We start from the raw sequence: 23289 nt of genomic DNA, 5'->3' as shown, positions 1-23289 counted from the left end.
TGTGGTGATGGATGGAACATGGCAAGTGAGTGAGTGCAAGTGCGTGTTATGTATAGAAAAAAAAAAAAAAAAAATATTTTAGTGCACTTGTATGATTGTAAGTATGAATGAGGTATACTTTGAAAGAATAAATGGTCAGTGTGTGTTGTTCTGGCAGGTCCCCACAAATCTGGACTGTAGTGGGGGCAATCTACATGGAATCCCCCTGCCATGCTGATGTCATGCCCTCTGCTTTGTGGCATGGGATGCTGACAACAGCTACAGTTGGTCTGGCAGGTGTAGGATTAAATACAGAGAACCCCTTTCCTCACTGTGATCCCCCCATGGGCACTCTGGCCCTATACTTTATTCTCAACCCACCCACATTCCTTCCCCCACCTCTATTCTTTGTCTGGTGGAACCTGCCACCAAAAATATTTTACTTTTCTTGACAGTCTCCCAGTGGAGAAATCAGCTCCTTCCACAGGGATGCCCCTCTATTCCTTTAACTTCTTACTTCTAGGTGGACAGCTTTCCTATCATCTACCAAACCTTCTTGCTCTGTTTACCCTTCACATTTTGAGGTCCCCCAACCTTTCTGGGGCCCTCCCTGGCAAGCTCAGATGTAGTCCAGGGTTTTCTCCTACTATACCCAGCTGTCTCCATGATATTCTTAATTTTCTTGATCTGGGGGATTGTTTTGTCTTCTATTGCATTAATTGTCTTTTAATTTCTGGGTAGTACTGGAAAAGCAGACTTTCATTGAAAGTAATTACAATAAACACAAAAGTCTGTATCTACTTGAATTTTTTCAAAACATGTTCACAAACTTAGTGTCTTTTGGCACCATCCTGGCACACACATTTTTCCTGTCTAAATTTTCACTCAAAAGTTGACCGTTTCTTTGTCCATTTCTGATGCAACCATTGTAATACTTAAATGGTGATCACTTCAACTCAATGTTCATACTCTGTCCACATTTTCATCACTTTTCATGGATACTGGATGGCCTGGTTGTTCATCGTCTTCCACATTCTCTTCATTCTACAAATCTTTTATGCCATTCAAACACTGCGAGTGCTTCCATCTTTTCCATAAACACAATGTAACAACTCATAACTTTCAGTTGGTGTTCTCTTTAGTTTTGTTAAAAATGTGAGATTGATTCCTTGTTTGATCATTTTGTCTGTCATTTGTCTGGCAAACTGAAAAATCATAAGACAATGAAAACCCATCCCACTGCAAAGTGAATGAGTGTGTTGGAACGTCACTTAGGCAGACAACTAGGAAAAGATTCAAGGTCAACTGCTGTGTCTTTGTTTCACAGGTCATGCTTGTGGTTGCACATACAATCTCTATTTAATAGCCACACCTTGTATTTAGGAAAGACAGGAGTGGTGGGGTCATACTTCTTTTTAAAAACCGCCTGAGTGTGAAAAAAGCTTTTGCTGAGTCAAATGTTTTGCCTACCAGCATAGAATTTGTGTGGTATGTGTTGGAAGCAAAGGTGTAATGACAGTGAGAGTAATCAACAGACCAGAGGATTGTGAGAGCATGACGAGAGTTTCTACATGCAGATGGAACGGGCAAAAAAGTATGAATGTCTTATTTATTATGGGTGATTTCAATTTCACCCTTAAATGATTGGAATAGTGGGAGGGAAACTTGTCATGGGGAACAAAATTTTTAATAACCTAGATTATTATTTGTACCAGCATGTTAGAGAAAATACTAGGGGTAAGAATATTTTAGACCTCATCATTACTCACAAATCAGATGACATCATAGGGCCTACAGTACGACCACTGGAACCATTGACAGGTAGCAATCACATAGTCATTAGCTGGAGGACGAAAAAAGATGTTGCAGTAGTCAAAGATAAAGGTTTTTAATTTCAGAAAAGGGGACCATGACAGCTCAAGGTGCTATTGCACAGTATCTATTAATTGGATGGATTACAGAGGGAGAGCGAACACATTTGAATTATGGAATACCTTTAAAGCAATAATCACAAAAGTCACAAATGCATATGTACCGTTAAGAAAATATAGCACGAGGAGGATGCTGATATGGATGAATACGGAGCTGCCATTCTAATAGAGAAAAAAAAAAAAAAGGATAGCATGGGAAAGTTAAAGAGTGATGAAAAGTACTGAACCTAAAAATAACAAGTTGATCTGTAATAGCACCACAGAAAAGGTTAAGGCAGCCAAGACTGATATGAGAAAGCACTGGCTAAGGGAGCAAAGAATGGAGACAAGAAGTTTTTCATGCATGTGAATACAAAGAAGTGAATTAATCAGATCAGACACTTGATTACTGAGTGCAGGAAAGTTTTTGATAACCCAGCTGACATTGCTGATGAATTGAATGGCTGTTTCATGTTGGTTTTTACTGAGGAAGACCCTTCATGCTGAAGAGAGGCTAAGCCACATGCAGTTAGTGATTTCGAAATTACAGTGGACTGTTTATTAAAAAAACTTAAGCCTAAAGGCAAGTAAGGCTCTTGGAATTTATGGCATGTAACCATAATTTTGATTGAGGGAGGCAGCCAGTGAATGTACTGAACCACTGAGGTTAACTTTGCAGACATCACTGGACTTGGGAGAGATTTCTTTGGATTAAAGAAGTGCCAACATATTGCCAATGGATAAAGGCAGCTCTAAGAGTGAGGTTAGTAATTACAAAGTGGTTAGTCTGACTTTAATGGCAGGGAAATCTTGGAGGCAATGATTAAGAGTTTACTCCAGGGACATTTAGATAGAAATGGCATTCAGAAGAACATACAACATGGTTTTGTTAAGGGATAATAATGTTTAGTTCACCTGGTAAGCTATTGTGACAGTTTCTCATGAGCTGGTTGTAGGGAATAATTTCCACATAGTTTATTTGGATTTTAGCAAGGCATTTAATTACATCACTCAGGAGAGATTACTATATAAACTGGAACATGCTGGGATTACTGGAAATATTCTAATATTCTAAGATGGATCGTAGGGTGGCTGCAGGCAGAGGGATGTAATTAACCAATATTCTTCAGATTAATGTAACATCAGAATTGAGATCACCCATGTAACCGGTTCTTGGACCACCATTGTTTCTGATTTTCGTAAACACTGACAAAGGGATAGAGGGTGTAATGTTGAAATTTGCAAACAATGTAAAAATTGGAGAGTTAGCATTAGTAGAGGCATATGATGCAAGACAGCGAGCTTATGCAGTATCAGCCAAAAAAAAACAAAAAAAAAAAAAAAAAACCCACTTCCATTTCACCCCTCTGTTCATTCGAAATACCTGTCCAGCTGAGCCTTAAATTTATTTAGGCTATCAACTTCCACAACAAGGGATGGAAGTCTGTTCCACCAACCAGCTACTCGCTGGCTAAAGGCAAATTTCCTCACATCTATCCTACATCTGTCTTTCCTCAATTTGAATTTATGCCCTCTCAGGTGATTATTCTGAGCAAGAGGAAGAATCCCATCAGCACTGAGCATGCTCAAACCATTCAAGGCTTTATACACCTCTATCAGATCACCTCGCTGGTGCCTAGTCTCCAGACACTGTAATTTGCAAAACTTAAGCCTTTCTTCGTAAGAGTACCCCTTTGTTCCATTCACTAATCTTGTTGCTCTTCTTTGTACTCGTTCCAGCAGCTCTACATCCTTCTTGAAATGAGGCCTCCAGACCTGTATACAGTACTCAAGGTGTGGCCTGACCATTGCCTTATACAAGGGAATAATCACTTCCTTATCCCTGCTAGAAAAATTCCTGTATATCATTGACAAGACACCATGAGCTACTCTTGCAGCTCATCTGCACTGCTCAGAGAACTTCATATCTGCCTGCACAATTACCACCAGGTCCTTTTCATTCTCTACCACTGTCAGTGTAGTACCACAGAGTTGATACGTTGCTCTGGGGTTGCTGTTTCCCATATGTAGTACTTTACATTTGTCAATGTTAAACTTCATTTGCCACCTCTCAGCCCATCTGTTCAACCTTTCCAGATCCTGTTGCAGCAGCATAGCGTCAGTGGTGTCCTTAACAACCCTGCCAACCTTTGTATCATCTGCAAACTTGGACATTAAACTTGATATCCCATCATCAATATCATTCATAAACACCGAAAACAACAACGGACCCAACACTGAACCCTGAGGAACTCCACTAATAACATTAGTGGATTTCCTCAATGGACACTGCTCATCCACGATGAGCAGTGTCCATTGATTAACACTCAACCATCCCTTTATCCATAGCAGCAATTTGCCTCCAATGCCACACTGCTCCAATTTGTGCAGCAGTCTTCCATGTGCAACAGTATCAAAAGCCTTCCTAAGATCCAAATATATAATATCAAAGTTATTCCCTGCATCCAGTTCTTTTGTGACTGCATCATAGTATCCAATCAAATTGGTCAGGCAAGACTTTCCTTAACAAAACCATGCTGTGTCCGAGCTACAACTGAAGTCTTGTCTAGATGATCCTGCAGTGCTTCTTTAATCAGTGCCTTCATTAATTTTCCTGGAACAGAAGTTAAACTCACAGGTCTATAATTACTTGTGTCAGCCTTTGATCCTCCTTTGTGAATTGGGGTCACATTTACACATCTCCAGTCTATGGGTACCTCCCCTGAGTCCAAGGAAACTCTCATAATTATGGCTAAGGTTTGCTTACTTCCTTTGCTGCCTCCTTTAATATAACTGGATAGATCCCATCCACCCCAGGTGCCTTTATTGTGTTTATTGAGGAGTGTGTAAAGTGGAGGAGAAATTGTTTTGAACAATTTCTCCTCCACTTTACTCTCAGTTATTACAAGATTATCTAGCTTACTGCCAGAGTTGAATACACCTCTGGCATTCCCCTCACTGAATAACTCCTCATGTGTGAAAGTCGATGCAAAATATTCATTTAGTTTGTTAGCTACCTGAGCAGGATCATCAACAGTTGAACCATTGATATCAAGTGGACCAATCTGATTCATCTCCTTCCTTCTAGAGTTTACATAAGTAAAGAACTCTTTGCTGTTTTTCTTTGCATCCTTTGCCAACGATTTCTCGTAATCTGCCTTCACCTGCCTAACCTCCTTTGTAACTTGGTTACTTGTAACTTCAGAGTTGTTAACGTTCAGTGCCAAGCAGCACTCCTTCAGAATGATTTGGACAAGATTCAAGAATGGTGTGTTTTTATGCAGCAAAATGCAAGGTCTTACACTTGGGGAATAACAGTCCCAAAATAACTTATACATTTGTTGAGGTTGAATTAAAAACAGCAGAGGAAGAAATGAATCTGGTAGTTATAATACGGGCAGATGTGAGGTTTTTCTGAGCAGTGTAAATAGGCAACCAGAAAAACCCATGGTGTCCTATCTATGATTTATCGAGCATAGTCTGTAGAGATAGAATTCATAATCCCATTGTATAAGGCAATTGTAAGACTGTGTGCAAGTATGGAAACCCCATCTGAAAAAAGAGATACTGACCTTCTTGAAAGATGGGCAACTTGCATGTTGAGGTCAGCAAGAGGAAAGACTTCGATTATGTGAGCTTCAAAGATTGGCAACCAGGCACTTTAGAGGGAGGCCTTATTGAGATTTATTATGCTGTGAGAGGTGGAATTTTCACTGGGTGGCCATAAATTCAGATTACAGGGAACAGCAACTCCAAAATAACTCATACACTTGGTAAGTCAAATTAAAAACATTAGAGGAAGACAGTGATCTGGGAGTTACGATGCAAACAGATATGAAGTTTTCTGTGTGGTGTAAACAGGTGGCCAGGTAAGCCCATGGTGTCTTATTGATTATTTATTGAACAATAGCTTGTAGAGATAGAGGGGCCATAATCCCACCGTGTAAGGCAATTGTAAGACTGCATTTGGAATACTGTGTCCAAGTATGGAGATGATTTTTTTTTAGCTAGCTACTTGTTTGATTATTGGAAAAAATTGCCTCCACAGGTAGTTGATACTGACAGTTTGAAGAAATTCATGGGTCAATTGGATAGTTACTTATGTGAAGAGGGAAGTACAGTAGGCTCTCGATTTAACGGACTTCGGATTTAATGGACAAAAAATTTCTGCCCTAAAGGAAAAATTCAGAACCTTTTTTATAAGCCTATGGTAGTTGGTGAGACAAAAAAATCTTGTACGTTAAAGGATTTAATGAACCTGTTACCGGTGATATATTTCCACTCAAAAAATGCCTGGTTTACAATGAATATTTTCTGTGACTGGTTCTTTAACCATTTTATTCCTGATGTGCGATCTTATCAGACAGATGTGCTGGAAATTTTTTCTCATGAAATAAAGGCTGTTTTACTGCTAGATAATGCACCTGCTCACCCTAATGCTGAGAGGTTAGTTAGCAGGGATGAGAGAATTAAACGTGTTTTTCTCCCTCCTAACACTACTTCACCGATACAGCCGATGGATTAGGGTGTAATCGTTGCATGTAAGAGGTTGTATAAGAGGAAGGAGGTGATGGTTGTTTTGGAAGAAACAGAAGATACAAGAGCTACCAGGACACTGCAAAATTTACATGCATACAACATCAGATCTTCTATCTTCAACTAGCAGCTGCGTGGAAAGATATGAAGATTACTTACTACTTTGGACAATGCTTGGAAGAGGTTGTACGACGTAGAACCTGAAATGGACTTAGAGGGAGTTGAGGTGTCTAATTTTTGGGACACTCTTCTGAGTGCCGGCAACAAAAATGATGAAGGTGATCCGGGCTATCAAATTTTTTCTGAGGGAGAGATTGCGGAAAATGTTCTTCATGAAGAACAAGAGGACGATGATGATGATGACAAAGACGAAGAATCAGTTGCACCTCATCCTAAATTGTCTGTTATAAGACAACGACATCATATATTATATTAAATCATCATCAGACCCTGATGTGCTTCCTTGTTATGAACATTTTAGAGAATTGCAATCTACAGTAATAAGGAAGCAGCACCAAAGTGTAAGGCAACTGAAGCTTGATGATTTCTTCAATACAAGTATATTGCCCCAATGAGGGGCAATATACTTGTACATTGTAAGTTCGTTATTAATGTTTTTAAAATACATTCGATTTAACGGACTTTCGGCAATAGCAGACATCCCTTCCGCCAATTAGTCCATTAAATCGAGGGCCTACTGTCTCTACTATATCTATTTACTTTTTTTCCTCCCTTTCTGTTTTTTTTTTTTTTTTTTTGTGGAGCAAAAGCCCAGTGGCTTTCTTGAACTATATGGCTGACATTAATACTGATAATGCAGCCCCTCCTGACTTACAGAAATTCGAATTTATATAAGTTTTTGCCGGCCGGTGCAAGCTTAAAAAAAATCATGGAAACATATTTTGTATCCTGTAGGAATAAATGGAGGTGTTGGGAAAATATCATAATGTGAACCCAATAAAATGCTGTTTTTTTTTTGGTAATTCATTCCAAGGCATCAGAAGAAATTTTTCTATATAACTAAGCTATTTATCTCTAAAAGGTCATTTTTATAATGGAAATTGTGCTACACTTTCATCGTTATCATATGTTCTGTTATAAGAATCAATTTTGAATGCCTTTGTGATATTTTTCTAAAACAGATTTCTGGAGGTCACTACCATAAAACAATAAAAACAATTTGAACTTTCCATTTATTGGTTATTTCTGTTAATGAATCTAATTATAAACAGGTAGTAAACTCGATATTATTGCATTTGCAATAATCCCGATAACTGGAATGCGGTGGTTATTCGCTGACCTTTCCGCATCCTCCATATTTGGTGGTACCTGTGTTTAGTAGGATGAGGTTATGCTTTTCAAGTTGGGACTCTATTACACATCCTTGGTTGTCTGTCTGGAATGATCCTCATAATGGATAAAGCCACCCAACAGGTAGAAAGGAGATGGACAAGATCATCTAGTTGTTAGTGAGATAGATATGGACACCAGAGTAAGAGTTACTCAAAGTGCTATGTGTGCTACGATTGCTTCTAAAGAGGTTTGTATGAGAATAAGTTTGGAGAGGATTTCTGAGTCAACTAATATAGCACTACATCGTATAAGGACAGTAACTCGTGAAGGATTTCGCAATACAAGATGTTACAAAATTGATACCAATGTACAAACTTCGGTTTGTCTAAAAAATTCAACCATGCAGTAATAAAAATGCACTAACTAATGTCACAGTTTGAGGTTTTCTGCCCTAAAATATTATTAGTCTAATAAGGATACACAGGGGGTCCCCGTTATCCGAGTTTTCATTATCTGAGTCCTCGCAGTTATGAGGATTTGAAAATTAAAGCTTTTTCCCTTGAGAAAATTGACCAATTTTTTTTTTGCGAGAACAATCTTCTTCATGATCGTGCAACAAATGTTAAGCGCGAAGTTAAAGACATAACTAAAAGCTACAACATAATTTTATCTAAAAAAATACGAAAAAAAAAAAAAAAAAAAAACTCCACGAGCAACTCTGGATTCATTCTTTATTCATACAACTGAAAAATAGTGTAACTTCAATAAACTTTACTTAACCTTACATTGTGTAACATATAATAAAAAATGTCTAATAAAATAATTTTCTCATTTTTCAGTTCCTTCATCCATTTTTTACTATGTACAAATACATGATAAACATTACTATATAATATCGGTGTAGACACACCATACCTACTCATCCTTCCCAACGAGTTGCCCTATCTTGAATAAGTAATGTTGCACTTGCAATACCAGAGTAACTGCCCACCCACAGATGTAAAGCCAACCATCTTTGAAACGGTGCCATCTGGGTGGTGGCGCCCACTGATAATAAGTACCAATAGTCTTCTCTATTAGTGAAGCATTACTTATTTGAGATAGTGCAATACATGGGCAACTTGTGAAGGATGAGCACAATATGAGATACAGATGAAATGATGCTTTTCACACTACTATCATAGTTTTTCTTTAAGAGTTGTCTATGGTGTATCTACACCAATATTATATAGATATAGAATCTTAAACTCTTAAGATATTATGCCTTGTTGCATTTAGTTTTATTTAAATAATAAACATCACGAAAATTGATCCCGTTTTAAGTGGAATATTTTGGAACCAATTATCCTCGGATAATGAGGATCCCCTGTATAGTATATTGACAGGGGATATAGAATATTTTGTTACGCTGGTTTTCATAATGCTGATATTTTACTGTAGTATGATGGACCTCTGTTAGCCTGAGTTACTGCTCTTGCACAACATTGCATGTGGTCCGTGGTCAACAAGGCGTTGAAAAGTGATGAGGTTAGATGATTCAGGTATTCTCAATTCCTGGAGTGACACAGGCAGACAATTGTGCTGAACAAACATCTTTCCAGCTCAGTAGGATTGAGATCAGAGGATTGTACTCACCAGACAGTTGCTTGAAGTATTCACTCTGTTCCTAAAACTACTCTTTTACACACTTAGCACAGTGGCTGGTTGCAGTGGCATTTTGAGAGTATTCCTACCCACAGGGGTAAAAAACATGTAATATGTTTACTCCTATGGAAAGGAGTGCTGCACCAGCAGTCCTGAACTGTCTTGTACACAATAGGACATTTCCAGTGTTTTGCTTCTGTAGTCTACTATGTTTGTAGTGCATTCTTTGTAGGGTTATTTGCACGTTGCTGCTGCTGATGATGATGATGCCTTTGATATTCCATTATTAAATGTAGAGGTTAAATATTCTGTAACTTGGCAACAATTGCACTTGAAAATCTTCCGCACATGTCAAGCACTCATTCTATTACTTTACACTTTTGGTGTAAAATTTCAGAAAATGGATGTTTTCTGAACATTTTCCCTTTCATCAGGGGCAAATAATTGGAACACCAGCTAAGTGCTACAATCACACGATTGTCAATTTTTAGAAAGCTATAGGAGCCTGTCTATTCCAAATTGCTGGTGAACTGATTTGGGCACCATGTAACCTCTTCAGTTTACATATTTTTAAATATATTAATACATACAGCCCAAACCACCACAATTCTAATAAAATGGACAGGCAGTGTACAGAGTTTAATGATGAATAACGATGGATTCCATAAAGGGAGTTGGGGAAAGAGGGTATAGAAAGATTGATATCACTATCAAAAGCATGCAAAATACAATTACACTGAAATATTGGGCAAGTTAAAGGATTTAAAACTGTCCCACATCCTCCTTATAGCCCCCCCCCCCCCGAGGCTCAAAGAACATTTCTGAAGCAACAGATACATTGATGAAGAAGTGAAAGCAGCTATGAGGAAACGACAGGCCTCTCGGCCAAAAGAATTTTATTTAAACTGCATACAAAAAACTTAAGCAGTCGATGAATTGTATTAAATTAGATGGGTTGTTTGTTTTGTTTGTTATTTGGTTTTTAGGAGCATTAGCAACTAAGGCCATATTGCTCTGGGAATATGCGGTGGTCAATCCCTGACCTTTCTGCATCCTCCGTATTTGTTGGTGACTGGCTCGAACCCCGGTCTAATCAAGAAGCGTGTGCTATGCACTGCTGCTCCTTCCCACCTGGCTACGGAAGCGCCTAGATGGGTTGTACATAGAAAAATGACACATTAAATTAAAGACGTTTTATTTTATTTATACGTATATTCAAATTATTTTTTTTTTGCAATATGCTGCATTGGCTTATCATTATATATTATATATAAGAAAGAAACTAAACAAATTAAACAGTAATAACATGAATGGTACTACTGCAAATTAAAATAATCAGTTCCACAAGAATACCTGAAGTCGCTTTGTTTTGAAAGCTTCCTGTTGCAATGCACTAGTTTTATCTGCTACAGTAGTCTGGGCTTCTTTCAGCTGAGAAAGATATTTTTCCAGATGGAGTTTTAAGTCTGCTGCTGACTGTGTACTTTCTATTGCTTTCCTCTTATGCATTTCCATTGCTTGTTGGCGTAAGCTGAAAAATCAAGTGGTAAATGAAAACAAAATTAAATTGACAAAGTTAATGAATACTGTATAATATCAGTAATTCATCACACTCCTTATTTCATTTTTTTCCCTTCAAGGCCTGACTCATCTAATGGTTTTTATGAACTTATACTCCTTTTAATTTATCTTCTGTTAATTCTTCCCTTTTTAAAAATCCCCTACAAGACATTTAACCTTAATAATCAGTCCCCTTCTGAAAAATGTTAGATATTTTCCTTTTTCAAATGAAGTCAATTCAAAAGCTTAGATTATCAATGGATATCTGGGAAAAACTGCTACAGACACAAAGTTTTATTTTCAGTATTCAAAATTGGAAAGCTTGAATATCAATGAATAACTGCTATAGACATGAAGTTTTATTTTCAGTGAAGTCACCTTTATTATCAGTAATTGTTCTCTTCACTGCATTTCATTCACTTGCAAGCTATGTAGAAATTACTAATTTGCTACCAAACTTTATATCCGCTTTGCAATCACTTGATCAAGAAAACATTCAACACAAATTGTTGAATGTTTCTAAAAGCAATTAATAGATCTAACAGTTGCTGTTAAAACCAAACAACAACTTCAGATGACTCCATTTGATGCTGTTCATTACATCTAAAAAAGTTTGACCAGGTGATGATTGTAAAATGGCATGTGCTGGTTTTGAACATTTTATTTCTATTTCGTGGAGAATGATGAAGGACGTTAAAACAAAGTGCTTTATTTGAAACAATGCATAAAACAGACTTGTAATTACCAATGAGAGACTGAATAAGCAAACTTGTGATTACAAATGTGTTGATAATGATGTGATTTTGTTTTGCATGACACTTCATTATGTTATAAGCAAAAGTGAAACAAAAACAGAATCAACTGTGAGCACAAATGATGCCATTAATGCAATTAAAAGCAATTAGAAATGAGAGGGGGGGGGGAAATAGAACTATGTACAATTTTGTTTTTATATACAGGCACTCCTCTACTAAATGCAAATCCACGTGTTGGACTAACACATCCAAAAAAGGAAGGGTATTATCAACCTCTAGTTCAATCATAAACTGAATGACGGGCGACAGGGAATTGAGATATTGCAGCAGCCCAGATTCTGATCGGCAGTGTACAATTGCAAAAATATTGTCAACATAACGACACCAGAGTGATAGGAATAGGTAAGTTCAAGAAAATCTGACTCTCAAGTTCTTCCATGGCGATATTCACCACAATTGGACGAACAGGGGCACCCATAGCTGTGCCCTATATTTGATATATGTGTGCCCTATATCATTGAACATGATCACCCCCCCCCCCCCGTTAAACACAGATTGAGAGCAGTGCAAATATCATCTGCAGAGAGCGAGGTTCTACCTCCCAATGTGGTATCCCTGCTCAAAAGACGTGCAGGCAATAGCCTGTTGTACAGGAACAGAAGTGAACAGAGAAACCACATCAAAGGAGACCATAACCTCGCTCTCAGAAATAATAAAATCTTTAATAATATGCAGAAAATGCATACTACTGGAAACAGTGTAAACAGCTTTCCCAACAAGGGGTGCTAATAACTTGGCAACATGTTTAGAAAGTTCATACGTAGGTGTATGACAACAAGAAACAATGGGCCGTAAAGGAATATCAGGTTTATGGATCTTTGGAAGTCCATAAAACTGCGGGAGTTGACAACCTGTCGCATGAAGCCTCCAGCGGACGTTCTTGGTAATCTTATTAGCTAAAAACCAAGAATGCACAAGTTTATTAACTTTGGATTCCAACTTCTCCAACACTTTCACAGGGGGAGTCTTGCACAGTTTCATAAACCTACCGATCTTGTAATATGGGCTTTACGAATATACCCCGACGTGTCCAGGACAACAGTGCGCCGCCCCTTATCTGCAGGCAAAACTACAATAGTGTCATCTTTGCAAAGAAGAAAGAGCTTCCTGTTGACATCGTCTGAGGTTATTAGTAATAGGCTGGATGTGCTGCAAAATCGAAGCTGTTTTAAAGCGAATTACGTTAGCAGTCTCTTCAGGTAGCTTGTCGAGAGATGCTTCCACATCCATAGCCAAATGTGTAATGGGAGATTTACAAGGTAGGACCGCAAACTTCATGCTGAGGGTCACGAGATCATGTTGCTCCTTAGATAATTGTTTGCTACTCAAGTTCAAAACAAACTGCGAGTTATCTCTCATACGTGTGTTCCTAGCAGTATATGCTTCTAATTTATTCTGCTGATGTACACAATACTCTTCAGTCGCACGCATGGCTTGGGAACACAAAACATGAGCCACTGTAGAAAATATAGGAGGAACCAAACCTCTTAATTCTTGCATGAGCCTGGATTTGTTCATGATGATCCTTTTCAATTCTTGATGAACACTACCAATCCAGATTCCCATTGTTTTCAAACCAAAGCCAAAGTGGGCATACCTCATACAGTCACAGGAGAACGGTTCCTTGAATCTAAAACCCATGGGAATAATACGATGGGCTTTACACTGATGTGCAAAGCGTAAATGTTGTATATTATGGGCTTCAGACATAATTTCTGCAAACTGACAGTAGCACCATACACTAAACGAACATTAGAACTGACAGTAACAACATACGTGTATGGTTTTACTGTCAGTTTATTATTGGGTTGAGCAGCACAATCTTGATCCCCAATGAGATATTGAAATTAGCATTAGCATTAGCATTTTTAGCATTAGTAGAGACATTTGATGCAAGAAAGCAAGCTTATGCAGCATCAGCCAAAAAAAAAAAAATAATAAAATAATAAAAAAAAAAGAATAATAAATAAATAAAAAATAGCCACTTCCACTTCACCCCTCTGTTCGTTCGAAATACCTGTCCAGCTGAGCCTTAAACTTATTTAGGCTATCAACTTCCATGACAAGGGACGGAAGTCTGTTCCACCAACCAACCACTCGCTGGCTAAAGGCAAATTTCCTCACGTCTATCCTACATCTGTCTTTCCTCAATTTGAATTTATGCCCTCTCAGGTGATTATTCTGAGCAAGAGGAAGAATCCCATCAGCACTGAGCATTCTCAAACCATTCAAGGCTTTATACACCTCTACCAGACCACCTCGCTGGTGCCTAGTCTCCAGACACTGTAATTTGCAAAACTTAAGCCTTTCTTCGTAAGGGCACCCCCGTATACAGTACTCTAGGTGTGGCCTGACCATTGCCTTATACAAGGGAATAATCACCTCCTTATCCCTGCTAGAAAAAATCCTATATATCATCGACAATACACCATGAGCTACTCTTGCAGCCCGTCTGCACTGCTCAGAAAACTTCATATCTGCCTGCACAACCACCCCCAGGTCCCTTTCATTCTCTACCACTGTCAGTGTAGTAACACAGAGTTGATACGTTGCTCTGGGGTTGCTGTTTCTCATATATAGTACTTTACATTTGTCAATGTTAAACTTCATTTGCCACCTCTCAGCCCACCTGCTCAACCTTTCCAGATCTTGTTGCAGTAGCATAGTGTCAGTAGTGTCCTTGACAACCCTGCCAACCTTCGTATTGTCTGCAAACTTGGACATTAAGCTTGATATTCCATCATCAATATCATTTATAAATACAGAAAACAATAATGGACCCAATACTAAACCCTGAGGGACTCCACTAATAACATTAGTTCACGATGAGCAGTGTCCATTGATTACCACTCTCTGTCTTCTCCCCCTCAACCACCCCTTTTTATCCATAGCAGCAATTTGCCTCCAATGCACACTGCTCCAATTTGTGCAGCAGTCTTCCATGTGCAACAGTATCAAAAGCCTTTCTAAGATCCAAGTATATAATATCAAAGTTATTCCCTGCATCCAGTTCTTTTGTGACTGCATCATAGTATCCAATCAAATTGGTCAGGCAAGACTTCCCCTTACACTAAATGAACATTACAACACCATACACTAAATGAACATTAGAACTGACAGTAACAACATACGTGTATGGTTTTACTCTCAGTTTATTATTGGATTGAGCAGCACAATCTTGATCCCCAATGAGATATTGAAATTGTCGACTATTCATGTGATTACCACCAGTGCTCGTGGCTTGAAGTTGATTACACTTACACTCTATTATAGAATGTACTGTATTGCAGTGCGATGAGCACTGCTGATCATCACGTAATTCTGCTTTACCGACACCAGACTCGTGATACATGATCATGCCCAGCTGACTTGTGCTATTGCAACCATCAATATATACTGAAGTACACCATTCACAGACTAGCTGATGAAGAGGCACTTCGCTTCGAGAGCTACTATGTATTTTAATGCTTTTATTATATATATTTTAACTCCTTTATCTTTATCTTATGTATATATAATTTTTTTTTAATTTCAATAAATTTATTTTAACCAGTTAGTCGGTCGTCGCAAGAAACTTTGATGATATGATGCAACCTGATGCACAAGGTCTGTTTTCCAATCGCAGGCATTTGCTGCAGAGGGAAAACCCCCCAATGGATAGATAAGAAAATACAAATCATTTGCTTCCCTCTTCACATAGGAAACTATCCAGTTGACCTTTGACTGTATTCAAACTCCCAGCCTCAACTACCTGGCCTAAAGAAAACTTCCTACTACAATCTAATCTAAACCTCTTTACCTGTAATTTGAATGTATGCCCTTAAGTTCTGGAATTCTTTAAAACAGTGAAAATTCCACTTCATTCATTTTACTAACTCCTCACAGAGCCTTATAAACCTCAATCAGGTCTCCTGGTGGCTTCTCTGATTACACTGCTCTGAAAACTTCATATCTGCTGTATTATATCTCCCAGATCCCTTTATTCCTCCACCATTTTTAATTCAATCCCACGAAGTGTTCTGCTGCATTAAAACATAGCTGCCACTTTTCTGACTATACTTGCAGCCTGTTCCAAGTCATTCTGAACGAGTACTGCTTGGTACCGACCATTAGCTACTCTACCAATCTTTACAGTCAGCAAATTTTCACATCATGACTTCTATCTCTTTGTCAATGTCATTCATGAAAATCAGAAACAACAGTGGTCCAAGAACTGATCTTTGTGGGGACGTGCTTCTGACTTTACACCAATTTGAAGAAAATCCATTAATCACAGCCCTCTGCCTTCTGCCCTCCACGCATCCAGCAATCCATCTTAGAATTTTTCCAGTAATCCTAACATGTTCCAGCTAACCTCTCACGAGGGCTCGAGTCAAATTCCTTGCTAAAATCCAAGGAATTTAACTCAGATCCCGAGGAGATGTTACTGTAAAAACAATATGAAATTGTTCCCTACATTGAGCTCATGAGGCAAAATAGCCTACTAAGTTATAAATTGTTATAAACAATTTTTCCTTAACAAAACCATGTTGTGTGTTATTCATAATTCCATATCTAAGTGTCCCTGGATTGCACTCTTAATCATTGCCTCTAAGATTTTCCCTACCACTGAATTTAGACTAACCAGTGAGTACTTACCAACTTCACTCTTAGAACTGCCTTGGTGATATGTTGGCACTCCTTCAATGCAAAGGAATCTCTCCTGAGTCCAAAGATGCCCTCATAATTAACTTCATTGGTTCAATACACTCCCTGGCAGCCTCCTTCAAAATTATTGGGTATATGCTATCAACACTGGGAGCCTCACTTCCTTTTAAGCTTGAAAGTTTTTCTAATAAACAGTCATCTGTAATTTCAAAATCACTAATTTCACATGACTTAGCATGAAAGGTCTTTCTTCAGTAAAGACAGATGGAAAGTACTTGTTTCCCCAATTTCTGCATGGCACCACATTTATGTTAGCCCTATTATGTTGTCCCCATTAGTTGTCCTAACGAGGAATTTAATGAGTAGCAACTAGATATATTCACAGGGGCAGAAACTATACAGACATGGACTCTTGTCTTAGAATACATTTAAATTTTTCTACTGATTCTTTTTTGCTTGGAATTTTTTTGTTTAACTTATTTTTTACAGACAACAAATTGTTCACTAAAAGAAAATATACAGGATAATTATTATTAATAATGTTACAGAATGCAGAACTGAAAGAGAATTGAAAATGAAACTAGAATAAAAATACAGTACCTGAGTTCTTTCTCAATGGTAGAAAGATTGTTTTGAAGTAATCTTTCCTTTTCTTCCAGCTTTCTCACCACTTGGTTTTGAGCATCTACCTGATTCTGCAATATGCCAACCTGATCTGAAAGTACAGCCTTTTCTTCACGAAGTAGCTTGTGGATCTGGTTTGATTTTATTCTCTTTATAAAAAAGGAAACAGAAATGTAATTAAAACTTTTAGTAACCACATTGCTCTTAATTTAATAAAAGAAATACAGTAAAACCCTGTTAAGACATTCCAAATGAACAGCTGATAAAACTTCCCAGAGAAGAGAATTTCTTAATGGGGATAGAAGGAGGGGGGGGGGTTCTTTTTAAGCTACATAGTTTTTTCAAAGAAAAGATGTTTACTTAAATTTACCATACAAATAGAACAGTAACAAATAATGATCAAACATATAAAACATGTAATGTAACCTTTTGTGACTGCAATTTTATGAAATCTAATTGTCAGACACGCACAACACCTGTAATGCCTCAATTCAGCACATATATGGACAGTCAATAGGTATGAAAGTACAGCCTTTTCTTCATGAAGTAGCTTGTGGATCTGTTTTGATTTTATTTTCTTGATAAAAAAGGAAACAGAAATGTAATTAAAACTTAGTAACCACATTGCTCTTAATTTAATAAAAGAAATACAATAAAATCCTGTTAAGACATATTCCAAATGAACAACTGATAAAACTTCCCACAGAAGAGAATTTCTTAATGGGGAGAGAAGGGGGAGGGCCTTTTTAAGCTACATAATTTTTTCAAGGAAAAGATGCTGTTTACTTAAATTTACCATACAAATAGAACGTAACAAATAATGATCAAACATACAAAACATGTAACATAACCTTTTGTGACTGCAATGTCTCAATTCAGCACATATATGGACAGTCAATAGGTATGAAAGTACAGCCTTTTCTTCATGAAGTAGCTTGTGGATCTGGTTTATTTTATTCTCTTTATAAAAAAGGAAACAGAAATGTAATTAAAACTTAGTAACCACATTGCTCTTAATTTAATAAAGAAATACAGTAAGATCCTGTTAAGACATTCCAAATGAACAGCTGATAAAACTTCCCAGAGAAGAGAATTTCTTAATGGGGAGAGAAGTGGGGCCTTTTTAAGTTACATAATTTTTTCAAGGAAAAGATGCCGTTTACTTAAATTTACCATACAAATAGAATAGTAACAAATGATCAAACATATAAAACATGTAACATAACATTTTGTGACTGCAATTTTATGAAATTTAATGTTCAGACACTCACAACACCTGTAATGTCCCCATTCAGCACATATATGAACAGTCAATAGTATGAAATTTTTGTATGTATAAAGCAAATGCCTTGTTCCTGAGCCTATTAAATAATACTTTAAAAAAAAAAAAAAAAAAATCAGTTCAAAGTTATTTAGTCTAGTACATATGTATAAAGATGCATAAACGTTTGTCATTTTGGCAAACAAAGAAAATGAATTTTGGTGTGCATACTTCCTGGTTTATACACTTTACTTTGTGGGCTCCTTACTTTGGAGCCCACAAAGTAAAGTGCATAAACCAAAAATATATTCATTAAAACTTCATATAAAGTTCAGTATGTCCCAAAGACTTTTCCAGATACTGGAACTTAAGTTACCATTGTCAACGCTTCACTACACCACTTTTTCCTGTAGCAAGAAATAAATCTTGCCTTTTTAAAAAGTGAAAAGCACTACATCTAAATCAGCGATTTATATGTGCCTAGCCTCAACTCTGTCTCCCAAATAACAACCAGTGTATATGTTTGGGGTTTTATTCATGTGTGTGAAAGACAAAAAAATCTGTGTATTATTACATATGCATATGGGTGCCTAGAGTAATAATACACTATCAATGTCTCAAGCCAGCCCTACCACCTACACACTACTGACACTTCTTTCTCCTTATTAGCAGGAATACCTTTTTGTTTCTTACAATTTCATCTATGCTTTGAAGTCTAAAAGTTAAAAAGTCATCTTCAAATAAAACAAAATGTCAGCTTCAACTAAATCTCCAAATCTGCAAGGTAATGTCCTGAAGATCTATCCTTATCATCACTACAATATGTGGCATGAAATTTAAACAGATCACATATGAATTAATGGTTTCCCATTGTCCAGAAAGAAAAGGGATGGCATCTAAAACAGAGCTTATATTTCTTTATGCATGGCTTCAACTTCTGAAGTAAAAAGTAAAAAAGTAAAGTGCAGCCATTATCAACCCACTGCAGGGCGGAAGCCTCCTCAACAATTCATGCTGAGGGAAATGGACCATAATCTGCCACGCTGGTCCAGTGCGGGTTGGCAGATTGACCGTATTCAGCAGTCAGGGGCTTGAACCCCGGTCTACTCAAAGAGCGTGTGCTACTGCACTCCCGCTCCTGCCCACTCGGCTACGGAGGCCATACTTCTGAAGTAGTATACACATACTAGACATTTCCAGAAATGTTGCTTTAGGATAGGACCATGCTCTGTTGGCAAGTTCAATGCATGTTCTTCAGAAAAAAGACTGAATTCAAACATTGCTTATACTGGTAATATTTTTAGGTTGAGCTGTTCTCATTTTTGCACTCAGGATCCATACAGGTAATGGGTTTTTTATGACATTGTCTATATCTATGTTTTAGATGCCATGCAAAGTTAAGATAAAACTGAATATTAGCTCTGAATACAGGCCTCATTATAACGATATGTCATTAAGTGAACTGTCATTAATTAGAGTATATCTGTAGATTTCAGAGAAAAGGAGCAAACTTCACATTAGTCGTAAAGTGGATTGGAGAGCGCCAAGAGAATTAGGGGGAAAATGATAAAATTTTGAAAAGGCTTAGTTTTTTTACACTGGAATTCCTGTTTAAATCCTACATGGGAAAATATCTGGCAGACAATGCCTGTTAAGTAAGCTTTACTGTATTTTCTTTCAGATTTGACTGCAAATATTCCCTTCCCCCCTTTAAATGAGCAATATCAGATGAAAAACAATACTGGATACTGCTTACATATCTCCTTAAATTTCTTTAACTAACACAAGTTTTTTTTATATACCTTCATTAACATCAGACAAAATTCTAAGTCAGATGTGCCAATATTTTTATGAAGAGTGGGTTTCCCTCTACATTTTTCCTCTACAGAAATGGCAGTCATACAAGAACAGTCTCAAACTAATTTTTACCTCTTCGAACCTTAATTTCAAGATAAGCTGTAACTACACATAGTTTAGTAGTCTTAAAAGTTAAAATTGAAAACATCTAAAATTAACTATAGAAATTTCATAGAAAGCACAGAATGTAAAACAAACTTTAAATGGAAAACTGTCACAACTGCTTACAATTTTTAGCACTAAATAATCTTGGGAGTGTCTAAACCTAGACATAAATAGCACTGATAAGGTTGTAGGTCTACCACTGATGATAAGTACCACTGGACTAGCAACTTATGTAACCATTTTACACTGTTAAATATCATTTAGATATAAGTTTACATTCTAAAGGAACTGAAATTTCACACACACACACACACATATATATATATATATATACGTTTAATTGTAGATTGTTACCGATTATTGGTGTTTTTCATATAAGTATTAGTGTTCATACAAATTTGTAATCAAGTTATCCTAGTTTGGTTATCTTCATTCCATATGGCCTATACATTTTGAGTTAAGATAAAAAGCGTAATCCTAAATGATAATGATTTTTCATAACATTTTCCTAATGAAAACATTTTATCTGTAGAAAGATAATTATTAAATCTTAATTTCTGTATAAATTTATATAATAATACTAAATCTTAAAGACTGTACAAATTTATATAATAATATAACGTATTGCATTACACCACGTGGCCGTCAATCCCCTACTTCATTGTGGGCTTTGAGTGGATTGACAGCCCTTTTCGATGTAATGCCTCATACTTACTCGTTTCTGTCTGTACCTATACCAGTTTTGCTATTTTAGTTTATATTTTCAGGTTCACTTTCTTAAATTTTTTTTTTTTCCTAATTTCTTCTATTTTTAGGTTAATTTTCTTAAATTTTTTAATTAATACTTAATTTTTATTTATTTAAATATTACTACTTTATTTTTTATTGATCTCTTCAGCAAACTGTGATAGGGTACACAAAGCCCAACGAGTAAGTATTTTAATACTTCTTCTTACATAGTGTTGTACTCCAGTGGAGACCGTTGAGTGAAAAGGGGGTTTTCCCGCCTTCTATTTGTTTTTATGGGTAGCTATTATTACAGCGCAGTCGCACTAACTAATTACTCTGTGGGCTGATGGCGCATTGGTCTATGTCCCCGATTTTCATGCCAATGCATTCTATGGAGGTTTGTTGTTGGATGGATGAATTTTTAAACTTTATATAGGTTGTGTTAACATGTGGATTAAATCTTATTTACATTATTTTTTTATTATTATTTTTTTTTATATATGTGTGTTTTTATGCCTTATATATATATATATATATACACACAGGGTGTCTCAAAAATATTGGTACAAACGTTTAGGGGAGGTAGGTAACATCTAAAGGAATGTGAATCGCATAGGAACCCATAACCGGAAACGTCACCATAAGTCGGTACACGGCGCTGTTCATCAGTTCCCAAGAGGGAAAATTTCTGGTTTACTCATTCAAGAAGTAGTTGCCGCATGAAGAGCATGCATCGATATACAAACTGTGAGCTGGCAGACATGCACCTAGTGTATGGATCAGAAGAGGGCAATGGACGAGCCGCTCAATGAATTTATAGAGAATGCTTCCCAGACAGACATGTACCGGACCACCGTTTGTTTGCGCGTGTGCATCAAAATCTGTGCAATTATGGGTCATTTAGAGGTAACAGGAGTAGTGTGGGCAGACCACGTTCGACGCCAACTCCCGCCATGGAAGAAAGTGTGTTGAATGCTGTCCAGAATAATCCTACTACCAGCACACGTGCCATTGCCTCTGACTTAGGAGTGTCTCGTTGCAGTGTACACCGTGCCTGGCACGATGATTCCCTACACCCATTTCATCTCTAAAAGGTTCAGTTACTGCTCCCCCAAGATCATCTTGCACGTGTGGCTTTTGCGCAGTGGTTTCTCCAAGAAAGTGTTCAAGACTTCAATTTTCCAGCCTATGTTTTGTTCACGGATGAGGCTTATTTCGCACGGGAAGGCTTATTCAATCAGCACAATGCTGATGTGCGGGCTCACGAAAACCCACACGGTGGGCACCCCCATGCGGCACAACATCGCTTCGCAATAAATGTGTGGGCAGGTATGGTCGGTGACTGCTTAGTCGGCCTATACCTGTTACCATCCCGCATGAACTCCGCTAGATATCGGATCTTTCTTGAACAAGTTCTACCAGGGTTACTCGACGATGTTCCAGCAAATGTGAGACGCAACATTTGGTTTTAACACGACGGGGCACCTGCCCATTATGGAAGGTGCATTCGTGACCATTTGAAGAGGCGTTTTGGGTGTCGATGGACTGGCTGTGATGGACCCATTGCCTGGCCCCCACGCTCACCCGATTTATGGAGCCCTTGATTTCTTTCTGTGGGGGCCCTCAAATCTATCGTGTATGAATCGCATCTGGAGACAGAAATGGATCTCGTGGCGAGACTCGTCTGCGCTGCTGCTACTGTCAAAGAAACTCCAGGTGTGTTCGACTGTGTCCGCCAATCCATGCTGTGTCGGTGTCACGCATGCATCGCGTCTAAGGTGGAACCTTCGAGCAATCTGTTGTAACATCATGAAATGCATCCATCTTGTACTCCATTGTTAATATTATGTCAGATAAATGTTTGCCACTAATTACTGTCTTGTGTCATTTTTGCTTCTTGTGCCTCTGCTACTACTTTCCTGTGACGTTTCCGGTTATGGGTTCCTATGCGATTCACATTCCTTTAGACGTTACCTACCTCCCCTAAACGTTTGTACCAATATTTTTGAGACATCCAGTATATATATATATATATTAAACCAAGGCCAATATAAAGAGTATTAAAATCAAAATAAAAAATATAGGCACTTTGTCTCACAGTTGTTAATGGGATGGCAGTGCAATAGCATCCATTTTGATATCACGGCAAACACAATTACTTTGAGTTTTTTTTTTTTTTGGTAGTTGTTGGTGCATAGGCTTCTGTGGCCATAATGCACCTCCCAAGGTTTTTGCAGTACTCTGATCCAAGCCCAAGGCGGGAATCGAACCCGCGACCTTTGGGTTGCCAGGCAGGCACTTTACCCACCCGGCTAGCCCGGTCGGCTTA

The 23289-nt window shown here is 37.6% G+C and overlaps 1 protein-coding gene across 6 annotated transcripts in view; it reads right to left on the bottom strand.

Moving 5' to 3' along the window:
• Bre1 (E3 ubiquitin-protein ligase Bre1) overlaps positions 1-23289 on the bottom strand; it is a 415493-nt gene that overhangs the window by 49339 nt on the left and 342865 nt on the right. For all 6 annotated transcript variants that reach the window (XM_090376128.1, XM_090376101.1, XM_090376124.1 and 3 more), the window contains 2 exons: positions 16985-17157; positions 10716-10893 (listed from right to left, as the gene is read on the bottom strand). In XM_090376128.1, the coding sequence (XP_090232254.1) occupies positions 10716-10893; positions 16985-17157 (351 nt within the window). The remainder of the gene's footprint in view (positions 1-10715; positions 10894-16984; positions 17158-23289) is intronic.

This window comes from Mastigoproctus giganteus, chromosome 1, assembly GCF_048544385.1.
Source record: "Mastigoproctus giganteus isolate SK-2022 chromosome 1, ASM4854438v1, whole genome shotgun sequence".
Classification (NCBI taxonomy): domain Eukaryota; kingdom Metazoa; phylum Arthropoda; class Arachnida; order Uropygi; family Thelyphonidae; genus Mastigoproctus; species Mastigoproctus giganteus.
This window is presented reverse-complemented; position numbering and strand designations above follow the sequence as displayed.